The sequence below is a fragment of the Semicossyphus pulcher genome, unplaced genomic scaffold (genome assembly GCF_022749685.1).
Source record: "Semicossyphus pulcher isolate SPU_LCO1_2020_fin unplaced genomic scaffold, fSemPul1.0.p SCAF_3, whole genome shotgun sequence".
Classification (NCBI taxonomy): Eukaryota; Metazoa; Chordata; class Actinopteri; order Labriformes; family Labridae; genus Semicossyphus; species Semicossyphus pulcher.
Window position 1 is genome coordinate 18,351,013 of NW_027211704.1, and position 26,358 is coordinate 18,377,370.

General features: G+C 38.5%; 4 protein-coding genes across 4 annotated transcripts; 2 read left to right on the forward strand and 2 right to left on the reverse strand.

The window, feature by feature from the left end:
* Positions 1 to 356: 356 nt before the first annotated feature.
* On the forward strand, positions 357 to 4,813 carry sys1 (SYS1 golgi trafficking protein). Its single transcript, XM_069678068.1, has 4 exons — positions 357 to 472; positions 1,707 to 1,967; positions 2,056 to 2,123; positions 2,690 to 4,813. Exons 2-4 carry the CDS (start codon positions 1,806 to 1,808, stop codon positions 2,928 to 2,930), a joined length of 471 nt encoding a protein of 156 aa, XP_069534169.1. The 5' UTR covers positions 357 to 472; positions 1,707 to 1,805; the 3' UTR covers positions 2,931 to 4,813.
* Positions 4,814 to 5,470: 657 nt separating this feature from the next.
* On the reverse strand, positions 5,471 to 10,624 carry LOC138605674 (neuritin-like). Its single transcript, XM_069678070.1, has 3 exons — positions 10,270 to 10,624; positions 9,259 to 9,412; positions 5,471 to 8,519 (listed from the first exon to the last, which is right to left on the reverse strand). The coding sequence occupies exons 1-3, from the start codon at positions 10,319 to 10,321 to the stop codon at positions 8,297 to 8,299; spliced, it is 429 nt and encodes a 142-aa protein (XP_069534171.1). The 5' UTR covers positions 10,322 to 10,624; the 3' UTR covers positions 5,471 to 8,296.
* Positions 10,625 to 11,225: 601 nt separating this feature from the next.
* Positions 11,226 to 16,786, reverse strand: LOC138605724 (translocon-associated protein subunit alpha-like). Its single transcript, XM_069678138.1, has 9 exons — positions 16,650 to 16,786; positions 15,552 to 15,673; positions 15,371 to 15,458; positions 15,130 to 15,257; positions 14,528 to 14,662; positions 14,035 to 14,111; positions 13,439 to 13,517; positions 12,177 to 12,270; positions 11,226 to 12,049 (listed from the first exon to the last, which is right to left on the reverse strand). Exons 1-9 carry the CDS (start codon positions 16,717 to 16,719, stop codon positions 11,985 to 11,987), a joined length of 858 nt encoding a protein of 285 aa, XP_069534239.1. The 5' UTR covers positions 16,720 to 16,786; the 3' UTR covers positions 11,226 to 11,984.
* Positions 16,787 to 21,020: 4,234 nt separating this feature from the next.
* Positions 21,021 to 24,994, forward strand: LOC138606449 (signaling threshold-regulating transmembrane adapter 1-like). The gene is made up of 6 exons (XM_069678917.1): positions 21,021 to 21,116; positions 23,631 to 23,747; positions 23,838 to 23,871; positions 23,977 to 24,038; positions 24,123 to 24,178; positions 24,367 to 24,994. Exons 1-6 carry the CDS (start codon positions 21,086 to 21,088, stop codon positions 24,619 to 24,621), a joined length of 555 nt encoding a protein of 184 aa, XP_069535018.1. The 5' UTR covers positions 21,021 to 21,085; the 3' UTR covers positions 24,622 to 24,994.
* Positions 24,995 to 26,358: the final 1,364 nt, after the last annotated feature.

Below are 26,358 nucleotides of genomic sequence, written 5' to 3' on the forward strand. Positions count from 1 at the left end.
ATCATGTTAATAATAATTATTATTATAATATACAGTCATTGCTACAAAAACTGATATTACAACTACACCTGAAAGAAAAGGGGAAATATTTCAAAATAATTCTTACTTTTAGAAAAAAAAGAATTGTACTCATAACAATTACTCGGCTAAAGGTGGAAAACGATCAGGTGTATCTTGCAGTTCAATAATAATCGCAATACATGTTCTCCCTTGGTTTCTGTGAACTAATTTGGTGTGCAAACCAGTACAGATTGTACTACAGTAGAATTAGGTTATTTTTATTTTGAAAATAAAAGTGTTGGCTGTTAAGTTTTCCTTCCGGGAACACCACCGTGACTTCCGTGTTGTTAAGAAGGTTCAACCGCTCGAGTATAAGGCCCGGTTTATTAACAGTTCAGTTTTGATTATTGTGAGCCACTGAGGGGATTATCGTTAAAACGGAAACCTGAAACATTTCTAATCCAGTACACAGGTCGGTATTGGCTGTCTCTATGTTTTATAAACTATTCACCCGCTGCTCTTTAAGTAAACAGCCGTGTTAGCGTACTGTAACTTTTGGTCATCTCCTGTGTTGTAACTCACCGTTAGGCGAGAAACATACTTCAGTGTTGTCTCCACCTGTAGTAAATGTCTATCTGACCTAAAGGTCATAGTGGGCTTTGTGTAATAACAAAACGACGTCAACCGGCTAACGTTAGTTTTATCTGTTGCTAATTGTTGAGTTTATGTTAGCAAATAGCAAACTAGCTAGCTTGGTGCTCGTGACTGAAAATCAAAGAATCACTGACACAGTCAAAGCGAGTTACACTATTGGAAGATTTAAACCATGTATTTCCTGGTCATTGGACTCCCTACTCTTTAATGTTATCACCTGTTACTGAATTGCCTCAATATTGCACTTCATGTTAGCTTATATCTCATTGTGTTTTGACTAGAGGTTAATGATTGCATTAATACACGATTCATAGGTTGGCTAATAACAATTTGTCTATTGTCTATCTTTATGTAAATTTGACATCACAGCCCTTTATTAAACAAGTAGTAATTATGAGCGATAAATTGGCCAGGGTGATATTAACTTATTGCAGATCTATATTGTTATCAGTGTTTATGTTTCTTCATAAGTAACAACAAACATTTTGCTAGACTAGGTTTAAGTGTTTTAGAAACAGTCTTTCCATTACACATTTTATCCACAGTTAGGGATGGGCATAAAACAGGCACCATATTCTGGCTGGTGGGTACCAAAAATATTAATAGACAGCGGTACTAACAACATTTATTTCCTCAAACTTAAGTGGATTGAATGAAAATGATGTAATATGTAATATATTTAACAGGTTGTTGATGATGATGATGTAAAAAACAAATTAAATTTAGCAACCCCGATGAACACGACATTGTATGTATCTGAAGCTGTGTAGCTTGACTTAAGAGGCTGTGGCAACAGGTTGCAGTTTGCACAAAAACAATAGTGCAGACATTATGATAAAAAGTTGCATGATAAAACATATTGATAATTACCAGTAAAAGAAGTGTAGATATCCGTAATAGTATCAAAACAATCCTAGCTTTACCCATCCCTGTCCAGACTTCTCATGGTTTGTTTTTTTGATGATTGCAAATAAATAACTAAATGTCCAGTTCAGTATTTAATTTGGTTCAAATTTAAAACATTTAATTGGATCTAACTTCTTGTGTTTCAGATTTTGAGATCACGGCGGTCACACTGGATGGACCAGCTGGGACCAGCTGAGACCAGCTGTTAACATCCTTTAGGCCTGTACATGTAACATTAGTCTACAATGGCCAGTAACTTCCGTAGCTACATCTGGGACCCAGTCCTCATTGTGAGTCAGATTGTGTTGATGCAGTGCATCTACTACAGCTTCTTGGGCCTATGGTTGGCTGGAGTGGACGGTCTGGTGCAAACCAGTCGGTCACTGGACCAGATCTTCAGCTATGAAGTAAGATCTCCGCATCTGTGTGACTTATGTTTTTGGCACATTGCAACAATCCTGACATGGTATTTAAGTCTTTACCCTGACTTGGCAGGTCCTTGGATTTGCTACAATGCAGGGCAGGCTCTCAATGATGGCTTTCATCTTGAACTCTCTTACTTGGTAAGTCTTTTGTTTAATATTGTTGTTGATCTGTATACCCAAAGAGATGAGAGCTGTTGAAATGTTGGTATTCAAGCACCCTGATCGTACAAACATTTTAAGGCCGTAATGACTTTTATTGTTTTCCACCTACACAACTTAAGGATTCACACCAGACTAAACACTGTTTATATTAAAATACTTGCATCTTTTTATTCACTCTAATTTAACCTAATTAATATGGTGCAGGGAAAAGGGCAAAATTAAGACTATTGAGCGGCCGAAGAAGGCTATATCCTTGCCGAAGCCAGCCACAGATAATGATAAGCCGGCACTGGTAAATGAGAAGCCACCTATTCATATGACCAGGACGGCAAGTCATGCGTCTAACATAGCAACCCACTGGATCGGCTACTGGCTAGGCTGATCATTAGCTCCCGAGGCCGGCGACTAGCACACCGAAGCGAGGAACCCACTGGTTTGGACCCACTGGGCCTCTCAATAGTCTTAATTTTTTCCTTTCCCCTGCGCCATAGAATTATAGGCTTGGCTGCTAACATAACTTGTCCGTCTCAACTCTTCCACAGTGCACTCGGCCTGTGGTTCTTCGTCCGCCGAGGGAAACAGTGCCTGGACTTCACAGTCACCGTACACTTCTTCCACATGATCGGCTGCTGGATCTACAATGCTCATCTTCCAGCTGCCCTGTCCTGGTGGCTCGTCAATGTAGCCTGCATGGCCTTAATGGCTGTCATAGGAGAGTACTTGTGCATGCGGAGCGAGCTCAGGGCCATCCCAGTCAACAGTGGACCCAAATCTAACCTGTGAATTCTTCTTGACACTGAAAATCTGTGGACAGGTGGAGGATCTTGCACAGACTAGGCTTTTCTGTGCTTTCAATTGAAACAGAGCATGGATGTCCGTCGGTGTGGACGTTGGATTGTCGTCTATCTTCACTTAAAGTGAAACAACAGACAAACTGATCTATTTATTCAGAGCTATCTCATACATGTTGGATGGCATTAACTCTGTAGCATATTAAGTTATGTGTTTTAATGCTTTGGAAAGAGGGCGCCAGTTTACATTTTTCTTAATAAGTTTTGTGTTCATTTTTAGGAACATTAGATTTAGCATCCAATTCGTACATTTTAAGATTTAAAATATTTCATCTTTTTTCGGTTACAGTTAAGTGACAAATCAAAACTACAAACTGTCTTAAAAGCAGCAGGAGATCAAAAACATGTCAGCAACACACATTCCTCCTCTCTTAGGGCGAGTTTAATTACAATCTGGGTAGCTTGGCAAAACAAACATAACCATCATGTGGTGAGATATTTAGACTTTTTAAGATTAAAATGTTCTGGTCAAAATTCCATACCATTAAGAGATTCATTCAGCAAAGTAACATATCACAGCTCTATCATTTTGTCTCATAGCTGCTTAAACTTTAATGTTGGTAAGAATCAGTGTTCAGACGGTTAGACCAAATGCTTCAGTTATACGATGTCAATCACCGATTTTATGCTTTATTATCTCATATTATTTGGAAGAATAAATTCAGGTTTATTTAACCTCTCTGGATAGCATTTGTACATTCGGTCTCAAAATATTCATATAAGGTCTTCTTCATCAAGCGTGTAGAGCATTTTGCACAGCTAGTGTTGTTTTCTTCCATCTCTACATGTCATGATGTATTATGCAGACAAGGTGGCCACTTGGGGGACAGATTGTCAGCCACCAGCTGTGTTTCTGACAGCAGGCTGTGTCTCTGTTTCTGAAAACGCTCACTGTTGTGGAGATGTGATGTTAAAGAACGGGAACGGGCAGCTCTGATGGTTTCCAGGACAATTTCAGCTTTTCCATTTTGTGATGGCTTTTTAAACCCCTGTCTGAATTAACTGCTTATTGTTATACGACTATACTTTTTATACTGTGCGGTGACTGTCAGATCAAACTGTTGCAGCATTGATAGTGTGGACTATGCAGTGGCTTGTTTTGAAGTACATCATTATGCTGCGAGTGTTGATATCTAAAAGTTGTACAACGGTTGGACATTATGGGAAATAATGTATGTAAGTATTCAATTTCCTGCTGAGAGTTACATGAGAATATTAATAACACTCTCATGTCTGTACGATAAATATGTAGGAACAACCAGCAGTTTTTTTGCTAAGCTTTGAAAACTTGGAAAGAGGTAGTCTGTTGTCTAAAATCACATTTTAACCAGCAAGTTGTATGTTTCATGCCATTCGATAAAAAACAAAAATGTCAATACAACAAGTTTCACCAAATATGTACCTAATACTTGGCTGGCCACAGTAACATACTGGTATCCTCTTTACACTGTTAAGTTAGCCGTAAAGATAAAAATGTTGTCTGGCAACCACAACTCATGTTACTTTTTTTTTTTAACAAATGATGCCAGATGTAACTTCATCAGTGAGTTATTTTGGTGCTGGAAGGAGGTTTTTTGTTATCTTTTAAAGTGATCCAGGCTAGCTGTTTCCTCCATTTTCAGGCTTCAGGCTAAGCTAACCAGTTGCTGGTGGAAGCTTCATTTTTATCACAGGCAAGAGACCGGCTTTGATCATCTCATCTAACTCTCGATAAGAAAGCAAATAAGCAAACAGTTCAACATGTTCAAACTCATGACGACTCTTTCTAAACCAGTGTCCTTTGATCATTTTTTAACAATGACTACCCTGAAAGTTGTCACAATGCCACATTTTAATTCTTTAACAAACATTTTTTTTAAACTAATTTAAAGAGAGATGGACCTACTCATATAATAAAGTTCTCTGACTTTTCTAGACCAGAAATGTCACAGACAAAATGTACATTTCTTTTTCTCTTGAAGCTTGAAGTATGGAGGAATTATTGTACAATGTACTTAATTTGTGAATATGCTCTTTAATAAAAAACTATAAATTCATATAGATCGGAGGAAAAAGTGTAAAAGTCCAGAAACTGTAGGTGTAAAAATAATTGGCCATTACGCTTCAGATGTCAAAGATGGGTCCTCTAATGAGGGATGCATTACAAGCATGTCTTTAGATCTGTGAAAGTTTTCCACCCTGGGCCCTGATCCCTCATTTTCTCCCACCACTGCCTCTGCACTGTCCAGGTGGAGAGGAGCAGATGGGAGAAGACTAACGAGAGGGGGAAAAAATGCTGGTTTCAATCCTCATTATGAACACTTTGCTTCAGGGGGGACTAAAAATGGAAACTCTGTAGTAAATGAGTGGAACAGCATGACGACTTACTGCATCGATTAAATGCTCCTCTATTTTACCACTTTGCGTTATTACATCTTTGCTATCTGTGAATTTTCAGAAGGTGATGCACAAACAGACAGATAGACACACGGCATGTTTTAAACATGGTGCTTTATTATTACAAACACAATACTTTGCCATATATTGCTTTATACAGTTGTAAATAGAGTGCTCTGCTGTCAGTAATCTGCAAAAAAAAAAACATGTATACTGAACTTTATTACATTCAGAAGTTCTCTCCATGTTTAAACTGTCTGTAGGGTTCATTTCTTGTGATCCAATAATGATTACACAATCATTTTCATGCTTTCTTAACAGCATACGAGGAGTTAAGAGTCCTCTCTGAAGAAGTGACCATATATATTGCTCATGCTTTGAGGATAAGTTTGTATTCTCACCACCAGACACACAATGAATGACTTAATGCAACCACTCCTGATACATGAAATAAATAGAAACCACCGCAACAAACATGCTAATGGAGGTAAAGTAGGTGAGTGGGTGGGTAATAAATCTGCAGGATGCTGATATACCGAGGAGCTAGCCTAACTTCATGCACAGATCAATAACACTGTACACTTTGTCCAAGGAGAAAATCAACAGACTGGTTCATAATTCTGAAATCACTAAAATGATCATGCATTTGTGGAGAAGGAGATGAGGGAAAATATTCAGGACCACGGAAATCATTTTTATAACGTCAGAATGAACAAAACTGGACAATGCTATTGCTTATTGGTTGTTAATTTGCTCTTAATTCAAGTTGACTATTGCAGTGAGATTGCAGATTTTTATGAAACCAATTTAACCCAAATAACCACGTCGTATTGTTTAAAAAAGTGTCACAGATAGTGATATCCCACACGGTTTATTTGCTGTGATAATATACAACTGCAGCGCCAATTAACTTATTATTGTCAATGAGATTAATAACAGTCGTTGTTGGCTGCTTTTCAAGCTTAACATTAGTGAGTCAGTCTCCAAATTGGATCGATTAAAACATGAAACAGATAACGAAGCAGCACAGTTTGTAATCTATTTAGTTTGACATCATATTTATGCAGCACATTAATGGGTGAGTTTAAATCTGAATACTAATGTTAAAAAAACTATTATTTTTGATATTGCATATAATTTGAATTCATTAGAGATGAATTATAGATGTTTAAAGTGAAATAAATACTTTGTAGGAGTTCTCAGGCATTAAAATATAATTATTGTGAGGAATCTTCAACACTATTCTAGCTGCAGTATTATGCAGACTTTAAAAATCTGTGATAGAATCTGAATACTGTACGACATACCGTGTTTAGGCAGTTTAGAGTATTTTTTAACACAAAGTGCAACAGAAATGACACTAAACATTCACACTTTATATTTTCTTTTTACACAAACGTCAACAGGTCAAAGATTGATCGGGTGTTGGACCGAACCAAAGCGTGGAGCTCTATGGGAGGAGCTGGAGAAGTGATCATGTAATGCTGTGTTAAATGTCAGTTTTTGGTGTCTTCATAGCAGCCGTGCAACTTCAACCTCAGCGGGCTGAAATGTTGGGGTTAAAAAGGGGTCAAATGTTTACAGGGGGCTTGATTGTCGCTTACACAAACATTTACTGGACTTTGAAACAGATAAAAGAGCTATTTAACCTATATAACACGTGGATGTTAGCCGCTAGCGTTCGTGTAGCCTAATTTAGTCTGTCAGATAAAAGTCTACTGCTGTCTTTTGGTTTGGGTCATTTCACTAATAAGTTAATGGTTAATATATATACTATAATAACTAATAAGTTAACACATTTTATTTTTTGTTTCCTAATGACCGAGAGCTGAGATATTGCTGTTGTGTTTGATGAAGTGATCTTTTAAATGCTTGTAGCGTGATAGCTAACAACATGATGGCTTAGCTTCATGTATACAAACTCACTGTAGATTAAAATCGCTGTTTTGGTGTTTAAACACACTATAGCTCTTGATTAAATTATTGTTAAACTTATTCAGAAATACACGTATTTGCCTTCTTGTTGAGGAATAGATGTTACAACCGTTACCACCCTGTAACAGCACAAAGCTTCAGTGATGAGCAAGCTAGCTTAGCCAGCTAAAACTTGCTAGCTACAGCAGGAAACAGGGAAACACTTACTTTAGCTCTGCCTAGTATCAGTTTAAAAGCTCACAAAGTGTTAAAATTTCAAGTTGTGTGGGTGGGTGTTTTGTTGGACGACTACAGTATTTCTTCGCTAGGAGCAGCCATATGAGCCATGTGCAAAGATAAGCTACGCTATCTTCATATTTAGCATACAAACATTAGAGTCGTATCTTCTCAGCTAGCTCCCAAAATGTTGATCTTTTTCTTTATTTATCATCATATTTACCACTACCATTTAATACACAGTGCAGGGAGCGGACACAAAAACATGAACACCTTTCTGTCTTATAGTATAACAAAAAACAGAAACTGCACAAACACAGCTTTATAAATGACCACATAGTTGAATCCACAAAAACGGAACCTGATATTGGTTTTAGATATTTATAGCATGGCTCTTGTGTTTGATTGCATTAGATTATACAGGTGTTGATGTTATTGTGTCCACTCCCAGAGCCACAGGTGTCTGACTGTATAATATACAGACTGTGCTCACATAGTTTCTGAAATCTTAACTCCACTGTCAGTTTGCTCGACATGTGGGAGGATCAAGCTGAAGTATTTGAGAAGATTTCAAACATTATTCATCACAGCAAATATTGATTGGCTCGCCACAGACCTCCGTGGCTCTGTGTCAAAATAATCCTTATTAAAACATTTGTTCCATTTAAATCCTTGGCTTTAAGTTTGAACTTTGGAGGACTGAACCCAGGGGAATATAAACCCTCCTCCCCCCTCCCATCTACTCACCCCCAACCTCCTCTATACAGAGAACTAGTCGGGCCCAGTCATGATCAGCATGCCTATCAGTGGCAGGATGAGGGCAGTGAGAGGTGAGCGTATGCTGGGAGAGGAGCTGGGGCTGCACAGGTCGAACAGACTTCCCTGGAAGCGCATCTTCCTGGAGTCCTGCCTCAGAGTCTCCCAGATGGAGCTGACTTCCTGCTGACAGTCGGACAGCGCTGTGAGGGCACATGTGTGGAACGCTTCCCAGTGGCTGTGGCAAACAGAATATCATAGGATCAGTGCCTTCACACTTAAGAGCTCACACAGGCTGCAGACAGGCATTAATTTATTTGCCAATGATCTATCACTCAGATGGCTTCAAGTAAGTCAAACTGAGCTTTAATTACCATGGCAACTGCATCAGATAGTGAAACAATATCGCAGATCATATTGAAAGTGAGCATTTTCTTAACAGTAGGCTCATGTGTAAATCTTTGTCTTCAATATACCGAGCCGGGGTTGTGGGGTGCGTGCAGCAACAATGACAAAAAACGTCCCTGGAATTTCATTACTGCTGCAGCAAAGTCATAAATTATTTAGTACAATGGCTCAGTGTCTCAGCACCGTTCATTTCTCTGTTCTCCCTCTGAGATTATGGCATCTGCTCTTTTTTCTCTCCAGCATTTTGTCAGGAGATGCATATTTTATTCGGTTTCTGTCTGTTTTATTTCACTCAATCATGCACTATTTGATACAAATTACATTGAAGTACAATTTTGTGCACAGAGCTGCAGATCAGATCACTTTAGGTTTTTGTTCCACCCCATCACTGCTGATTTGTCTTTCAGCGCTGTTCTTATCGTCTTGGGTGGAAATCAGCAGTGTTAGGTTCAAATAAAAACATACAGACTCTCCTGGGGATGTCCCATGTTCACACACACGCACACACACAGCACACACACACACACACACACACACACACTCTCTCTTACTGATAAAGTTATTGTCACCTGCACACGGCTGCCACTCCCCTCTCACTGGTCACGTTCTCCTGATAGTTGTCCATACTCTCTCCCAGCTCCAGGACGCAGTCAGAGAAGTCCTTATAAATGTTATCACACTTCACATCTGTAGGGTCTTCTGACACCACCAGGGAGATGAATACTGCAAATAAAACCCACACCCATTAACAGCATAGATTTGACCATACATTATCATATAGCCTACCTTAGATGTTTGGCCCTTCTATTTATTTTCTATTAATGGTTTGAACCAGCAGCAACTATGTCCCTGAAAACGCAGAAGCATATTAAGCTTTTTTTTTAATGAACTGTTTTTTCTACTTTGAATAGTATCTACAAACACTGCTAGTGGTCGTACAACTTTTTGCACAAAACCATAATATTGCATTGAATTTTTATATGGTTATGTTACATGGAATTAGCACATATTTTTTAAATGGTTTCTGCCAGTCCGTGAATTAAAATGTGAACTTGACTGTAGACAGATATCAGGGGGCGGCAGGCTGTGGAGCAGATGTTTCAGGGAGTAGTCCTGAATACTGCAGCCAATACAATTCTTCCACATGGGGTGCGATAATCTAGTCAGAGCTACATGCAATTTAAATGCAAAAACATGCCATCATTCTGTAACAGGACAGCCCATTGAGGATGGGTACAGCGATAAATATAAATAAAAGTGGCATTCAAGAAAATCTAATCACTTTGTGGGGTTGTATTGTTGCATATTGCACGTACAATAGCTTGCACACTATCACCTAAGTATAGACACCCAGTATGTATCGTGCATGGGTGTACTACAAGCAGTTGGCCACGGTACAGCTGCTCTCACAGCCATCATGCAACACCGATGGAGATAAATAAAGATGACAATCCGAGCAGTGACATTTCAGATGCAAGAGGTAGATAAGAAAAAAAGATATAAGGCAGTTTTTACCGCCAAAGCATCCAAAGTGGCTCGCAGCCTAAATAAAACCCACGGAGGAGCATGAGATGTCTTACCCAAGGCAAACGCAAGAATCCCTCCGATCTTCGTCGACATGAAAAATCCCATATCATCCCATTTCAAGCCAAGCGGAGGGCGCGGGATGCTGCCGAGGCGCGCAGGAAGCGGAAGAAAAGCGGCGCTGAGTCACACGGAGCTGATTAGCTGCCCATTATTAATGTGTGTCGATGTGTATCAGTGATTAAGCGGAGATAAATACTTGGTGGGTGTGTGTATGGAGTCTTTCCCTGCTCCGGCCGACTGCTGACGTTACCTGCCCCCCGGCGCGCGCGCTGAGCTCATCTTCCCCCCTCAGCACCGGACAGCCCTTATCTCCCCGAAGAGAAACCACCGCGCAACCCTCCTGCAACACTCACGGGATGTCTTTGTGACTTTATCCTACTTTAAAGATATTTACCTCCTATGTTATCTGCAAATGATGCACCACTCTGTTCCTACAGGGCAGGAGTTGTATATTACACTTGTATTATAACCCTGCTTATAACATGTAGTTATTTTACATTTGCATTCATTCCTAATAATGTCATGCGAAGGATATTTGTATGACATGAAATGTGTTGTTTTGTATCGACTTTTTTTCTTAGTGTTAACTAGGCTGTAAATTCTCAGGTTGCACAATTGGTTGGATAAAACAAGACATCTGATGAGATAACCATGGGGTAGTGTTAAATATATTTCTTTTGTTTTAAGACCAAACAATTATTCTATCAATCAGCAAATGTTTGGCAAATCAGTGGACTATCATTGTTAGTTGCAGCCCTATATGTTTGTATATATGTATTATATACATTTTTTTGAGTGGCACCATCTAATATTTTAATTCAACTGAAGCTGTGTATTTTAGAATGCAAAAACATTGTGACACAAAGAGTCAGACAATGCAAAAGACAAAAGTATAATATTTTTAAATAATAAAGTACTTAAAAGAAACATAGTTACAGAAACAAATATATTTTTTATCACCCTTTTATTGCTTTTCAAAGGTGTTTTATCAAAAACAACAGTATGCAGAAATTGCACAATTGGCACTCTTACAACATTCAGGTGAAAAAAAACAGGTTTACTAACCTGCCAAAACCTCCAAGAACACTGTTTTAATGTTAGTTGTATTTGCAGCTGCCATTGCACCACTGAAAACAACATTTAAAAAACGTGAACGAACCTCATGCATTCTGTGACGGGATGTTAAAACAGGAGAGGTAACAGTAGGGAACCTTTTCAATCAGTTGCAACGTTTTTCTCTTAAGTCTTTGCAGTGCACCACAAATACAGTTTCAACAAGGCACAGTGGTGTTTACATCAGAAAGAGGAGGGGGATTCATCTCATTCAACAGATGAAATATATATTGTCAGAATAAAACTTTTGGGGACCTTTTTTTTACCACATTCCCTTTGTTCCATAGAAAAACTGAATGACTTATTTGTTTATTGTTTATCTCCTTTCACACACACATTCTGATATAAAAGTACCTTAGAATTAACCGTAGTTCAGTCCTGCTAGTGTCTAAATGTTGGTGCTCGGATGGAGCAGTAGAGTTCAGCATCCAGAGCAGCAGACTGAGATCCACAAACATCTTAAACACTTTGCTTGGAACGGAAATCGGATTCCGGAAATGTTGGTACTTTGTGAATGGCAATCAGTTTAGTGTGGTCAGGGAATGAGCGTTGAAAGCCTGATGGACGGTATGATGATGGATGGAAATGGCAGTTTTTATTGATCTGCTCCCGCTGCTCTGTTGGTTCGTTTTCGTGGAGACGCTTTAGGGGAAGCTTTGTCTGTAAGACAGGACGGAAAGATATTTGTGAGGCTCCATTCTCATGGAGAGAAACAGTAATATGAGGGAAATATCACTTTTAAAACAACTGTTTAGTTTGTTATAATAAACTATAAAACTGAACATACTCATGACATTGAGAGTCTCCTGAGGAATCCAGCTGATGTCCACATCATGTATCCCACCAGTGCCCTTCTCTATTTTCACTGGGAGTCTCTTCTTCTGCAAAAAACAGGTTGAAAGACAACATTATGTCACATTTTAAAACGACTTGAGCCTGTTAAAACTTGAATCTGTAGCATTTTTACAACAACCATTTTTAAGGTGCAATCGTTAGGGCTGTCACGGTAACCGCACAACCGCAATACCACGTTTATGTGACAGTAACCGCGGGGTGGATCCAGTGACAAGCCGTGTGCAGTCTTGCAACATGCTTGTTTAGCCACTACAATAACAACTAGCTCATCACCATGGATTTCATTTCAACAATTAAGTATCCGAACATAGCAGTGGCTAATAAACTTGTGTTTCCACCACTCATGCTGTGTTCACTTATGTCAATGATGTTTAACCGTCTATGAGAGGCACTGTATAGTTAAATAAACAAGATATACTCCGGCAGCAGGCTGGGGCAGCGGTTAACCGCCAAACTGTAAGGGGGCGTTAGTGTTTTAACACATGTTCAGTACCATGACAGCCCTAGCAATCGTTTTCATTTGCTGCTTAAGCAATATCACATGAGAGGGAGTGATGTTGTAATGAATATCATCACGGCTTTGATTCGGTCGTAGTAGCCTCGTGCCACAGACAATCACAGCGGCGGATAATGTTGCATATTCGTATTGGTATCTCCAGAGTACAGGTGGAGACCAAACATATGCTTCTTAACATAGACTAAAATAACTGCCTCGCATTGGGAACAAAGACCCAACCAGTTCATCCTTTAGTCCAAGCAGAGTACTGTTCAATTCAAAGATATTTACTCCAGGTGTCCCTGAGATATCACACTCACGAAAATGGGACCAAAATAGTGGAAAACCGAAAAGAAACGTTGACCTTTGACCTTTTGAGTGACAATTATCCTAACTTTATCATTTTCTCCCAACTGACATGTTAGTGTTGAATTTGGTCAGAACTAGGGGCTGAAATATTGAGTTATAGCCAAAAACATTTTTTGTCAAATAAGCGATCTTGATCTTTGACCTTTGACCTTTGACCATTAAATTCTAATCTGTTCGTGCCATAATAACTTCTTCCATCATGCCCTTCTTGAGATACCTTTACCTGAACGGGATGGACAAACATTCTGACAACCTGAAGACATAACGCCTCTGGTCGTGGCCGACACGGGTGCAGAGGCATAAAGACAGAACAGCTGATAGACACATACCGTCCTCGTCTCCAGGACCTGGTACAGCCCGAACATCATCAGGGCCACCAGTCCAACCAGGAACACGTACATGAACATCCTACAGGAAAAAAAATGGAAGATAAAATATTAAACTATATATTAATACATAAAGTGAGTTTAAACCAACCTGCAATTTCAACATATCTTCTCTGTGTAGAGATTTCTGGATGGAAAGCATTTTCTCTTGCTTGACTAATTTGTTGGTGACAGAATCTGTATCTTGCACCAGCAGCACAATTCTGACAACTGATCTCTTTGTGCCAATTTCACACCTCCTTTTACAGGTTCTTACATGTGCTGCAATCGTCTGGGAGAGCTGCTATTGTGAAGGCTTACAGAGCTCAATGTTCCCTCAAGGGACACGACAAGTAAGTAATAAGCTGAAAAAATTATTTGATTTATACATAATTTACATAAAACTGAGATAAATATATTGGGTTAATATATCCACACACTGCCAGTTCTTTCCATTATTCCATCGGGGTAATTTAAAAGAGCGGTAGATTAGTCTAGATTTTCGTTTTCAAGTATGTACATGATGGGGTACAATATAAACCCAGAAAGGAAAGCCTTACGTTTCTCCATCCAGCCCCTCCTCACGCTCAATGATGGTGACAGTCTGGTTGTAAATGGCAGTCTGGAACGCACCACCCTGAAGACAAAAGGAAAAGACTATAAAGCAAATACACACAGTATAAACACCTTGAACTTTCAAGAACGTCCCTAAAAGATTAAAGAGCTGCTCTTTAAAACTGTGATGCAAATATGTTGCAGCCTTTATCACATTATTTTTTTATTAGCATAGAAACAACAGTCAGGAGAAAATAATGACTTTAGGGAGCCACCAACTCGAATATAAAGACCATATAAAGAAACAGCTTTGCTGACAACAGATTCCTCTGGTTTTAATCTTCATGCATCATCAAAATCTGAGGTGGGCTGTGACAAACCTTCCTGTGGTTCATTATGACAGTCTAATCATCACACTATGATTTTCCCTAAAACCTGACCTCAACAAATCTAGAAAAAACAAATATTTTTTTAAATGAAAAATGCTTTGCTTTTTACCTCGGTGTCAAGATAGTTGAGGAGGATAACCAGACCGAATGGACGACCTGCCATGGGCTGAGCTGGGATGAAGGAGTATTCGAAGGAGGCCTGAGCGTTGGGCTTGACTATGGTGTTCAGAGGCAAAGCTGTGAACTATAAAAAAACACACATCATTACACATGAAGCTGATAAACACACACATACATAAAAATACAGTGTTAAGGATTTTATTTTGTCTTTGGACTATTAGAAGTAAGAAACTTGGCTAAATGGTTTTACTTTGCCATATGGGAATACTTTATCACACAGTATGATGATTACTAGATTCTTATTGGTCAATTATGGCATTCTACAATCTGTTATTCCTGTAAATTGAACCCCTGCTATGAATAACAGACTGCAGAAGGAATCTACTTTTCAAAAAGGAAAGAAAAGGGTAAAAAATGAGGAAAACAGTGCAGCAAACCAGGAGAGGTTAAAAGACACAAAGATCTGTACGACAGAGGACAAAATTAAAGAAGTTTGCAGGTAAATTAGCAAATGATTGCATTTTAATATTACAGATAAAGTCAAAAGTTGGATTAATATTTGCTAGTAGTTTTAATTTCAGATCAACTTACATTCTGGATGTAGAACTGGAAGTCTTGGGGGTAACGGAAAGAGGCCTCGAGCGACTGAACAGTGAAATCCTGACTTCCCTTGTTGGTGAAACCCACCAGGAACCTCACAATTTCATTGGCAGGAAACTCTAAATATTTTACCAATGCAAAGAAAAAAAAAGAAAAAAACATTAGATAAAAGTAAAAGTTATCAGATGTCATCAGTTGTAGACTCTGTAAAAGCTCACTGAAAGAGACTGACCTTCTCCTGTCATGAAGATGATGGTGGTGTCGGCATCAGGGTGAGCTGTCACCTGTTTATCTGCTCCTTCGTCATCTTCGTCTCCTTCCTGAGGAAGAACATTAGGTGACACTGTTACTTGATCGTCTGCATGTGAAAAACAGTTTTTTTACCAACTGCTGCGTCACTAAAACATACATACCGACGGTTGCATCTGATCTTCCTCAACCAGCACCTCTTCTTCATCATCTTCCTCCTCATCCACTGCAGCGTCTGTGTCCTCAGCAATGTCCTCAGCGGAGTCGGAGTCTGCAGAGACTTGGCCTGTGAGGGACAGAGGACAGCGATGTAGGCTATACGTGTCATTCTGAAAAGTTTCACCACGACAGGATGGGTGCAATAATGCTGATGTTTCATTAAAAGATAATATGTTTCAGGATTTGGGTTATTATCACATCATAATGCTGGTAACTTATGTTTCCTGGTGTTAAACTTCTTAACTGACTGTTTTTATTTATGGATTTTGTCAATATCGCTCAAGAAGAAATTAAAAATGTTGGTTGTAGGATTCTAGTGCTACACACCACTAAGTCAACTTATATTTTAGAAAATAATAAAACAAAATAAAAGGATCGATGAACAAAGTTTGAGCTGGATTACCAAAATATAGCAGTCTCAATAACTGAAATGCCGTTTGAAATGAATGGATGAGTGTATTTTTTCCACACACAGTGACATGTTTTCATTTGTAGCCAAATATTTCCCCTGTCTTACCCTTACCCTTGTTGCCTGTTTAAGTTATCAAAAGCAAAACAATTAAACCCCTCATATTAATGTAGGCTAAGTCAGCGGGAAAAGTAAACGTAAGGAACAAACACAAGGTACCATCTTATCTATGGTGACGTGTCCCAGCAGCCGTTAGCTGCTACTGCATCTACTGCGATTTATTTATGTTTGAACATCTCTAAGGTTCACAAAATAACATCTAACTTTACTTTTAATGCGTCCGATTATTGTTTTAAACTTACACTGAAGCAGCTGGTTGGCCAAAGTGACATTCATTCATTTCAGAGTGAAAGAGACGAGCTACAACTCTTTTATAACCGTGAATTATATTGTTGATTAAACGTCCATATTTTCATGTTAGCACATCTGCTGTGAGCCATATAGCTACTGGTGTAGCTTTGTGACTATGCCACGTCAATAAGTTAGGCTGTGTGTAATTACTTTTTTTTTTTCCTGTTGCCGAAGTGAGACGACGACACAAACTGCATTAAAACGAAGAAAACATGAAACTTACCGAGGGATATTAACCCACAGGGGAAGGCCAGGAGGAACAGCAGCAGCAATTTTGACCCGAAATTCAACATTTTGTCAGAGTTGAAGGCTGAAGTTAGTAACACATCAGCGTTCAGGAGAGGAGAGGGCAGCAGCGGAGCAGGAGGCGGGAGAAGAGGGACAAGACCCGCCCCTTAGTAGGTATGTCTGGAGGAGGTGAGGGCGGTGCCAATGCTTTAAAGCTCCAGTGGATTTTACACATTCAAGAAGTCAGTTTCTAAGTTGAAAACAAGTTGAGACAGAAACATAAGACAGAGAACATGTTTGGGTAAAGCCTCTCATTCACAGACTATTTATTTAAAGCTACTTAGGCTAACAGGCTAACTTATGTAGGCTACATTCTGACAAAAAAAGGAAAAAATACATTAAACATTAAAAAGTCAACGCTAGCCTATGCCTATCAAGATTCTACAACTAATATTTCCTCTAATAATATGTAGGCTCAATGTTACTGCTGTAGGCTAGATGTTCATAGTTGAGCTTATTTAAAGCTCCCGTGAGGAGTTTTTCACTGGTTATGAAACTGAAATTAATTCTGATGCGTCTATATGACCTACAAAAGCAAACCAGACCATTAGCCATTAACCATAGTTATTTTTAATGCCTTAAACCGCTGGCAGGGGGTAGGTGTCAGACAAAGTGATTAACTGCATGCTGCCTTTGTTCACATTTTCCAGGGCAAATATTTAAAGTGAGTGATACATATGACTGTTAAAGAAAGCAGGATGATGGTTCAAAACAGCCACTTAAACATGTACAGGAAAAAATCAGCAACGAGATGAGAGGTACAGCTTTGTCCACAGGTGGTGCCAAAATCAACACAAACTGACTGCTGGATAAACAGTTAGTTAACTCACAGTGTTGTTCTGTGAGAACAACCCTGTTTACAGCTGCTTGGCAGTGCACATTCAAGGTGAAGCAAGGCTTAATTAGATAAGAAACAATGAGAAGTGTCTCTGTCATTAAAGGAAAGTTCAGTTTAAAACTGTAAATCACCAAATTTGGTGAAACTCCTCTCTAAACCCTAACCCTACCCCTTAACTAGACAAGAAGGGTAAAAGAAAATCTGAAAAGTAACTAAAGCTACAACGTTTGCCTGTGAAAAGTAGTGGAGCACAATTTTATAGTTACATAAGATGGAAAATATCCAAAAATAAGTTTTTATAAGTTTCTCAAATTTGTGGGTATTTGGCTAAATGTACTACTTCCATTACTGCTTTTGCGCACTGTGTACTTACTGCAAGTATTTCTTATCATGACAATACATTTAAATATATTTCAACAGCTATGTTAAGTTGACCTCGTTTTCTGAGGGTAGGGCTGTGGTTGTGGTACAGCACCTTTATTGGCATTTACTTCGTTTATAAATACTGTTAATAAAACAAAAGTTCCCCCTTTGTTTGGTGAATGATTTTTATATGTTTGTGCTTAGACATTTGGGGTTTTTTTCCCCTTGTGATGCTTGTAACTGTTTATTGTCATGTGTTCTGTCAGTTAGGCTATTTAAACTTATTTCTAACAAAATTTCACTTGCAAATTTTGTACAATATTAAATTTACAATAGATTAAGATTTAACAATCAAAGTATTTAAACAATAAGATATTGTCACAACAGTTTGATAAGTAGTTAGCTCTCTCTCAATCAACTACAGTGAATGAAAATGCACTTCCTGACATTCTACACATAGACAATGCTGCATGATTGCTTTGATTTTAGTTACTTAAAATGCATTTTGCTGATAGTACATGCATACATTTACTCAAGGATATTTTATTTATGATCATTGCATTCATCTACGTGTATGATTAAAAGTACATTAAAAATACTTGCACTGCTTAGATATATAAGGGTTTCCACAATATTTTGTGTGCTTCAGAGAAAACATGCACCAGTCTGTATGGACTGTACTTCATTTCAGAGTTTAGAGAGTGGCTCAAACCAAAAGGGAGAAAATATTAACAGAGAAGGATGTTTATGGACAAGAAGACCTCAAGATGTCACTGTAGCCTGCCAGTACCACTCACATGCTGTTTATGGAAATCTCAAGAGGAAATGTGTCTGGTCAAAAAAGAAAATTGGACTGACCAAACAAGCAACTGCACACCTTAGGTGGAAAGTGTCTATGGTATAGTGGTTATGAAACTGTGGTTTTGGTTTCTGCACCAAACAAGCGCTTTTTGTCTCCTGTGGTCATCTTGACCTCCACTTGAGATTCTCTCTGGCTTTACTGACATGCCTCTCGTATGTTTCACCTGCAATTTCTTTGAGCCCTCACAGTGCATTAAAGCAATCATATAAAACAAAACGTGGGCTATCAATTGATCATGGTGTGAAAATTTAAATCTCACTGGGCAAGATGAAGACTGTCAGCTGATATACAGAGCCTCCACTGAACAAATCAAAAGCCCTAATTTCACTCTTGTGTGTCCTTAAAGACCAGCTCCAGTCATGTGTTAAGACATATAAAATGCTCTGCTTGAAATAATAAATTCTGTCTGATATGTTTTTTCTGCAAAATACGTTTAGTTACCTTGTAAAAATCCTCCCAAGGCATCTCCTCCCTCATGAAAAATTCCTGAATATGCACAGTCCCCGCCCACTATGCAAATTTCCCCAATCAGGCACCTGTAGCTCACCGTTTCCTCCTTTCATAAAATTACAGCCGAAAACAAAACACGTCTCTACCATTGTTTAGTGGCAACTTGTTGAAACTTAGCTAGCTTGAAGCTAAGTGCATAATTAGTTAGTACTAATTTCAAGATAGCTACTTTTCAACAAGTTGCTCACTAAACTCACTACTGACTATTAACGGTAACGTTAGTAGTCAGTAGTGAGTTTATAAAAATTAAGATGACGGTTACAGCTGGCTCGCGCATCACAGAAGTGGTTGAGGTTAAACACTTGGTTTTCACTGGAGGGGGATTTATGCGTCTCATGACGCATGACCAACACCTTTCAAGACATCACTCATCCGTTGTCGGTGGGTGGAAAGTAAAAAAAAACAAACGTGAAATTTCACTTGAACAAGCGTCAGATAAGCGTCAGATAAGCGGTCACTTCACTGAATTGACCCATTTCAGATGTGAGTACTGTTCAGTGTGCATTTAAAGAATAATTGTAAGAAAACTACAGTGGTATAAATGTTTCACTACAGATTGGTCTTTGTAACCCCTTTAAGAGTTATTTTTACAGATAGAAATATTAAAATTTGCAGATCTGGTGGAATTTCAAACTGCACAAATTATGTTCAAAGCAAAAAAAAAAGCAATATTGAAAAAATGTTCACTGAAAGAGAAGGAAGTTACAATTTAAGGGGATTATTTCATTTAAAAAATGTGGGCGCACAACCAAGAAAAGTTTGTGACATACAGGAGGTGACAATAAAACTGTGAATGGAAAAACAACACGTGGTTCACACAAGGCTTGGTTGACGGCTGCGCTATTTGTGACATTTCAACACTCGTCCTTCTTCGATCTGTGGCTACAGAGACTTTTAATTAATAAGAATGATCAACACAATCTTCAAACAGCCTGAGAGAGTGGAAAATGTGCTCCTCTCAACCTGCACCATTCATTCATTCATTAAATCCAATTGGCTTGGTCAGCGGCCAGCATCTGCATTTCTGTGTTGAGGATACCACCGAGGAATACAGCTGTTCACTCAACCTGGCAGATTGAATACCCATGACTGCCATGTAATTAGTGCAAATGTTTTAGTTACATATTTGGACAATGGCTTGTTAGACTCCAAACTCATTGACTGCAATCACTGAGTGTGTTACAGGCACACAAACAGATAGCAAACAGAAACTTAGATATAAATACTCCAGTAGAAACTAGAACACTATGACAGTCTATAAAAGTATTAGTGTTTATCGTCAAACATTAAGAGGAGAATTGATGGATGTAGAGATCCACTAAATGCTTGCTGCACCAACAGAAGATCAGAAAGCTGGATAATGTAAGATTCAGATTACACTGCGGCCTGACAGGTGAAAACCCAAATATGATCCAAACCAGGACAAGACTAGTACACATTTTAACACAATCATTAATAGCTTGATAATCTCCAAGGCCTCTTACAAGATCTCAATAGTTTCACAGTTGTCCTTTAAGGAGTTTTCCTAATAATAAATGTGAAAATTGGTTTTAAGTCATCTTAAACGGTTGACTGTAATGATATTGCTAAATATTGTCAAAAATTCACACCAATTGTGCAGTTGTTGTCACTCTGAGTCTAAAAAAAAAAAGCCTGTGGTTTTCTGCAACAGCACACATCCTGTAAGGTGACAGCAGCTCTCTGAAAAACAGTCTTCTCTGGCATCACAGTGGGAGCAGAAACCCATATATTAACAGCACAGTAAGAGAGACTCTTATTTTGTTAAAGCTTCATTGTCATGGCGGACGGCTGTAATGTGACACTTAAAGGTAAGTCTTGATTGCAGATGTAGAAAATGTGATCTAAATGTGAGCCGTAAGCTGCTAGTTCTTGATGTGCGGGGGTTGCTGACATTTGCTTTTCAGAGATCAAACATGCACCGCGTTTAAAATAAAGAATAACACCTTCATTTTGAACTGTAGGAAGTTTGTACTCTTGTGAGGTTTAGAAGATAAATTAATAGCTACTTGTATTAAATTGTATTTCTTTTGTAACCCGTGCTTCTGTACTAGCCAACTCAGTTATTACATTTGCCACATCAAACCACTGTTGGTGAATCAGAAACCAATGACAGCCCAGAGCCTGGTGTGAACCTCCACAAGGGTTGTTTTTACGTCCAGCTCGCAATCATCTATTGTAAAGCCAGCACTTAAACTTATCGATATATATCTTGGAATAATCAGTTGGTCAGATGAAAGTGTGTGATGCCAAAGGGTTCACTTGCTTTGAGCTCCATGGCACTTTTAGATATTTATTTTGCCTTACAGGCATGCAAATGTACAGTTTTTTCACTGTATTGCTGCTGATGTATTAATATTGTGTTTACAGCTTTATCTTTAAAAACTAATCAATTCATTCATTGTTGCAGCTTTAAATAGAAATGTCTGTACTAAAACAAAAGACACACACAAAAGAAATTTGTCAGACCAGCTCGTGAAAAGCCGGAAAAGATAGAAGAAGGTTTAAAAAAGACAGCTGCACAATAAGGGCCGTACTGAATATAAATGCCTCTGATGGATCTGATACACTGAAAATTATTTGATCCAGTTTCCATCTGTTTGTTATGATTTTCTTTAATTAACATCTTTGAGAACTATTTAACTTTCAGAACTAATAATTTAATGTAAATCCAAAAATCATTACTACCCACCACTATTCAACTCTTATGTAATGCTACCATGGTAACAATGTGAAATGATGATTGCTTCTAACACTTAATGATAACAGTGAAATACACACAGTCATGTTTAACATCACTTTGTGCGTTATTTAATTGCTTCTTGAAGGCAACATGCAACTTCTTACACGGAGTATGTTACACAAGTTAGACACCAACAACCACAATGTGAATAATATTCTTATTATAATATTATATCCTGTTTATCCTAATTGTATTAAACCAGAGATGTTTTTCTTACTGGTATAGCCTGTAGTGAAAATTAGAGATGCTATTGTTAAATGTAGCATGTGGAGTTGGTCTGTAAACAAGCCAGGAACAAGAGTGATATTTTGTCGCTGAGTTGGCATGAAATAAACAAATGTAGCCAAACACCTTTAAAAACAGTTCCATAGCGTTATTACTGGTCCAAAACTTCTTAAAAACTAAGATTATCATCATTTTCAAAGATGCCAAATAAATCATGTCAAGCTGAATTAAACTGAAATTGTATCATATCTTGCAAATAAAGTTTCAACTTGTTATATTTGAAGTTGTGGTGCAGTAATTCTCCAGCGTATTGCTTAACTCTGCGACTCTTTTTAACCAACATAAATGTTCCGAGTAGTCTACAGTACTTTGGCTTGTATGTTTCGTGAGGGAGGAAATGCATCCATCCATGTTTTGCTGAGGATGTTTTTGCAACAAAAACGTACAGCACTGTGCAGTTTGCATTTGCATGTCTGCAAGCGTCTCAGTAGAAACCACATGTTGTGCTGCAGATAACTGAGCAGATCAGGAAAGTTGCAGAGTTACTCTCCAGCTTACGGGCTCTTTTGCTCTGCTTGCTTTCACAATTTGCTTTATTGCCTTGTTTTTTTCTGCAGCACAAGTGTTCTCCTTCACAAACCCTGCTTCAAGCCCGTGCAATGACCAATTTTTTAAAATATAAATTTGTTAGCAAACATTTTGTGCTAAAGTACAGAGCTCATTAATGCCCTCCAGTTTCATCATATAAAGAGTTAAACAAACCTGCATCAGCTACCCTTTTGGTCTATACAACCAACACACCAGCAAGACTCAAAAGCAGATCTGTGAAGAGGAAGCTGCACTGACAACTTCCAGCACAAATCAGAGTTACAGATCTCTCGTGTTATATGAACAACTCACTCCTGCCTGTCCTTCATAATGATCGGCTCAGGCCTGGGTGCTGTTCGAAAACTAATGTCAGCATACAGACTGCGACAGAGGACACAAGTCAGTCTCAGTATCATAGTTGTTTTGTACTAATATTTAAGGCAGCATTGAGGTATTTTATGCATTATAACTGTTTTGCATTTGAGCTGCCTCTGTTTGTGAAGTGTGCTCTAAAAATAAACTCTCATTTGTCCCTCGTTCCTAAAGTAAACACGGTTTGATTCTGTGTTGGGGCACCCCGTGGGCAGTGGTTAGTCTTGTAACCTCACTGTGTAGGTGGCAACTTCCTATTTGATTTTTCATACAAGGGACATTCAAGGGAGGTGGTGTTATACGTCAGTATTGTTCTGTTGCAAAACATGTCCAGAAGGTAACTTTAACTTTAAATGATCCATAATAAATATTATTTTTCTTGTGTCTGTTTCTCCAGACTGGAAATTCCTCTGTACGCCGTTTCATCGACACTTGCTGATCGGGGTCATCGGCACAATTCTGCTCCTTTCTATATGTTTGAATATTTTTTTCTGCGTTTCAAAATGTTGTTCAGGTAATTTAATTATTTGCTTCAAAAAATAGATGCAAACTAATTCATATGCTGTATCTGTTGGTGAATATATTATTCTTTATATTGCAACAGGGACAGGGATGTGTCAACCAAGGACAAGACGAAGGTATGTAGCGTATTTTATATGTGAATAAGGCAAATCATATGTTTTGCACTTTAAGAAGTATTTGCCAAAGTGAAAGTTAAACATATATTGTCTGTCAAATTTTAGAAGGGGCCCGAGGCAGATGGAAGAAAATCCTATTTATGGAAACTTAGGCTACATGCAGACAAGTAAGGCCTTTTTTACACAAGTGTGTGTCTATCTCTCTCTGCCTTTATCTGCTTCTCCTGACAGTGGGATGTTATTTTCCACAGGCATGACTTTGTTCACCGACGCTGATCCTCTACAGGGAGTCAATTCTGTCTCACAGGTAAAGTCTTTAAACCCCTGAACTTTAAGTTCTTGATTCTCTGCTATCAATTCACATACACGACTAACCTTCAACACTGTGATATAAAAGCAGCAGTTGTAAGCTAACATTTCCACTTAAAAACACGTCAAAAACAAGATAATGTTGTGCAAAGGTGTTACATAATTGTTTCCTGTATGTCCTGCCAGTTCAAATCTCAGGACTGCTATGCCAACCTGACCCTGAAGCCTCCCAGGCTGCAGTCTGGCCGCAGCTCTCCTCAGATCCAGTACTCAGACGTGGTTCTGCTAGAGGAGCCGCAGCAGTCGGAGAAGGAAGAAGAAGAAGGCAGCGTAACTGAGGCAGTCTCCAACATGTCTGATCTGTACGCTTCTGTGCAAACTCAGCGCACCAAAACCGTCCAACCTGCAATCGACGGGGAGGAATACGCTAACCACCTCTGAGAGCATCGTGACTGCTGATGCCGAGATGCCAAAAATAGTCTTTGTGCAACTTGATGTGTAGCCACTGGAGGGCACTGTTCGTTCTTTGTTATTACATCAGAAATCAGAACCTTACATGTGGCAGGGCAGTGCATGCCACACGTCTCATGCAAACTAACTGAATTGTATTAGTTCAGCGACAGACTTGGACTTTAAACTTGCCTGTGTGAGTTAAATGTAAATAAATGATACTGATATTTCTGTAGCATTTGCTTTACCGTTCCATTCACCAGTCACACTGGGATCTACTTATTGTGGGATCTCTGGATTGTCATGGATTATTTAAGATCATTTAAAGAGAATTTTGGATGTAAAAATATATATTGCGTTGAAAAATAAATTCCTTATGGCTTTTCAACCACAAGATTTGATTTCACGTGTGATTTCGCAAAACTCCTGCAAATATATGATAAATTCATGTAATAAAAAGGTTCAAGACTAGCAGAGAAACTTCCCTCTTCTGCACATAAACTCATCCCGACATTAAACATCCAACTGCAGTAATGAGACAAGCATAAAGATCAATATCTGACCGGTCTAAAATCGCTGACTCTGTAATTCCTTATAAAGAAGTCATTGGTGTTACACATCACACCAGCTCCTCTTCACGCTCTAAATATATTCCTGAGTGTCAATTAATCCATTTACTTTTTATACTTTAATTTTGAGGCCAGTGAATCCTTGCTCACATCTGACGTCTTACAGTTTTATGGTGGTCAGCTTTCAAATAATAAATAATTCTCACATACATTGAAAAGGCAGATACGTTGGCTTATACAGAGCAGGTGTGATATGTTTTACACTTTAAATACCTGTCACTCATTGCCTCAATAATTAAATCTACATAGTCTAGTAATTTAATTTAATTGGACTTTGTAGACGAGGGGTCATTTTGTTCTGCACTTAGTATTTTCCGTTACATAACCTTATTTATGGCGGTAGAGACAACAGTCAACGAAGCAGTAATCAAGAAGATAATAAGCTTTTATAATGATTTATGGCCAGTTGCAGGACACTTGTTAGATTGTCCTTCAGCAGAACAAGATATTCACAACGCAGTGTTTGGTGGCCTGATGTTCTAAAGCGTTGGTTCAGTCTGATATTCAGTCACTCAGTCGGAAGTGTACACTGGCAACTTCATGTTTTCATAGTTAAAAAACATATTAACATCTAGAGGGATAATTGACCATTTTCCTCTGATGTCATGCGGATTGTAGGCTGCTTACATGCTAGTAAAAGTTTATACTGCTGTGTTCCAGGTTTTAAATTGAATGAATGAGCATCTGATTTAATCTCATATTATCAGACGTTAATGAACAGTGAAAATCTTGAGAGACATCGACCTATTTCAAGTTAAAACAACATAATTGATATCCTATAAGCTACAATAAGACAACAACTAACATGAGCTTTCAGTCACTAACATGATCAGGGGTCTCCAACCTTTTTTCATCTGAGAGTTACTTTGAAAAAATGAAAGTGGCCAAGAGCTACTACTAATCGCTGGTGGTGCTCCATGTTGATTCTTTTGTCGACAGAAACGTTGGTACCACAGTTGAGGCACACACACTTGTCCTTCACATTCGTGAATACAAACGTGCTTTCCCTCTCCCCGTGGAAACAGTAAGTTTTCTGCTTTATCTTGGCGTGGCCACCTTCACTGTCCATCATAAATCTGGCTAAACAGGCTAATAGCAC